General features: G+C 74.4%; 1 protein-coding gene across 1 annotated transcript in view; it reads right to left on the bottom strand.

The window, feature by feature from the left end:
* The window catches only part of MNEG_8787 (hypothetical protein), a gene marked incomplete at both ends in the record, with an annotated part of 3367 nt that extends 2992 nt beyond the window's left edge, over nucleotides 1-375 (bottom strand). Inside the window, one exon of the mRNA XM_014042737.1 lies at nucleotides 45-375. Within this exon, the coding sequence (XP_013898191.1) occupies nucleotides 45-375 (331 nt within the window). The remainder of the gene's footprint in view (nucleotides 1-44) is intronic.
* Nucleotides 376-880: the final 505 nt, after the last annotated feature.

Below are 880 nucleotides of genomic sequence, written 5' to 3'. Positions count from 1 at the left end.
CCGCGGATCAACGGGGGCGTCATCTACCGGTGCGGCTCCACCACCTGAGCTGCCCTGCTGCGGAGCCTCGGCGGCCGCCACGGAGCCAAAGGGCCCCGCAACCAGCACCGCCGCCGCCTGCAGCGGCTGCTGCGGCGCGCCCGGGGCCCGTCCAAACTGGGGCGGCGCAAAGCCGCCGCCCGACCCGCGGCCAAAGCCCAACGCGGGCGGTCCGGCGCCGGCGGCGGGGGCGCCGGCGGCGGGCGGCAGGGCGATGCTGACGCCGGCCGCGACGTCGCGCAGCAAGTCCGCGACGGTCTTGGTGGCCGGCAGGATCTGCAGGGGCGCGCGGTCCTGCAGCTGCTCCGCGGCGCCGTTGGCGATGAAGACCTCCATGTTGGGGGCGAGCACCTGCTCAGGGGTGTTGGGGATGCCCGGAGGGGGGGTCGCATGGTGAAAAGGCGAGCATGGCGCAAGGGGACGCAGCAGACACCGCCGGGCGCAGCGGCGCGCGCAGTCGCCTTCACCAGTGCCGGATTCGTCCCCCTGCAGCTAACACCGCCATCCCTGCCATCCTCCCGTCTACGTCCCTCCCCTCCTGCCTTCACCTTATCGATCTCGTAAAAAACATTCGCCCGCAGGTCCCCCAGCAGCCGCGTCAGCCGCCCCAACTCCCCTTCGCTCGCCGCCACCTCGGCGGCAAGCTGCTCCGCGGCTCCCCTCGGCAGCTGCTCGCGCGCCGGCGCCGGCGCCAGCGCCGCTTTGGCGGCGGCGAGGCGGACCGGCTGGTATGGGACGGCCTTGACCAGGGCGGGGCGCGACTGCGGGGACCACACGTCCTCCCTGTCGTCAAACGCGACCGCCAGCTGGACGGCCGGCTGGGTGCGGGGCGGGTCCGTGG

Source organism: Monoraphidium neglectum (genome assembly GCF_000611645.1).
Source record: "Monoraphidium neglectum strain SAG 48.87 unplaced genomic scaffold scaffold01711, whole genome shotgun sequence".
NCBI classification, from domain to species: Eukaryota; Viridiplantae; Chlorophyta; class Chlorophyceae; order Sphaeropleales; family Selenastraceae; genus Monoraphidium; species Monoraphidium neglectum.
The sequence above is the reverse complement of the archived record's forward strand: the minus strand, read 5'-3'. Positions and strand labels throughout refer to the sequence as shown.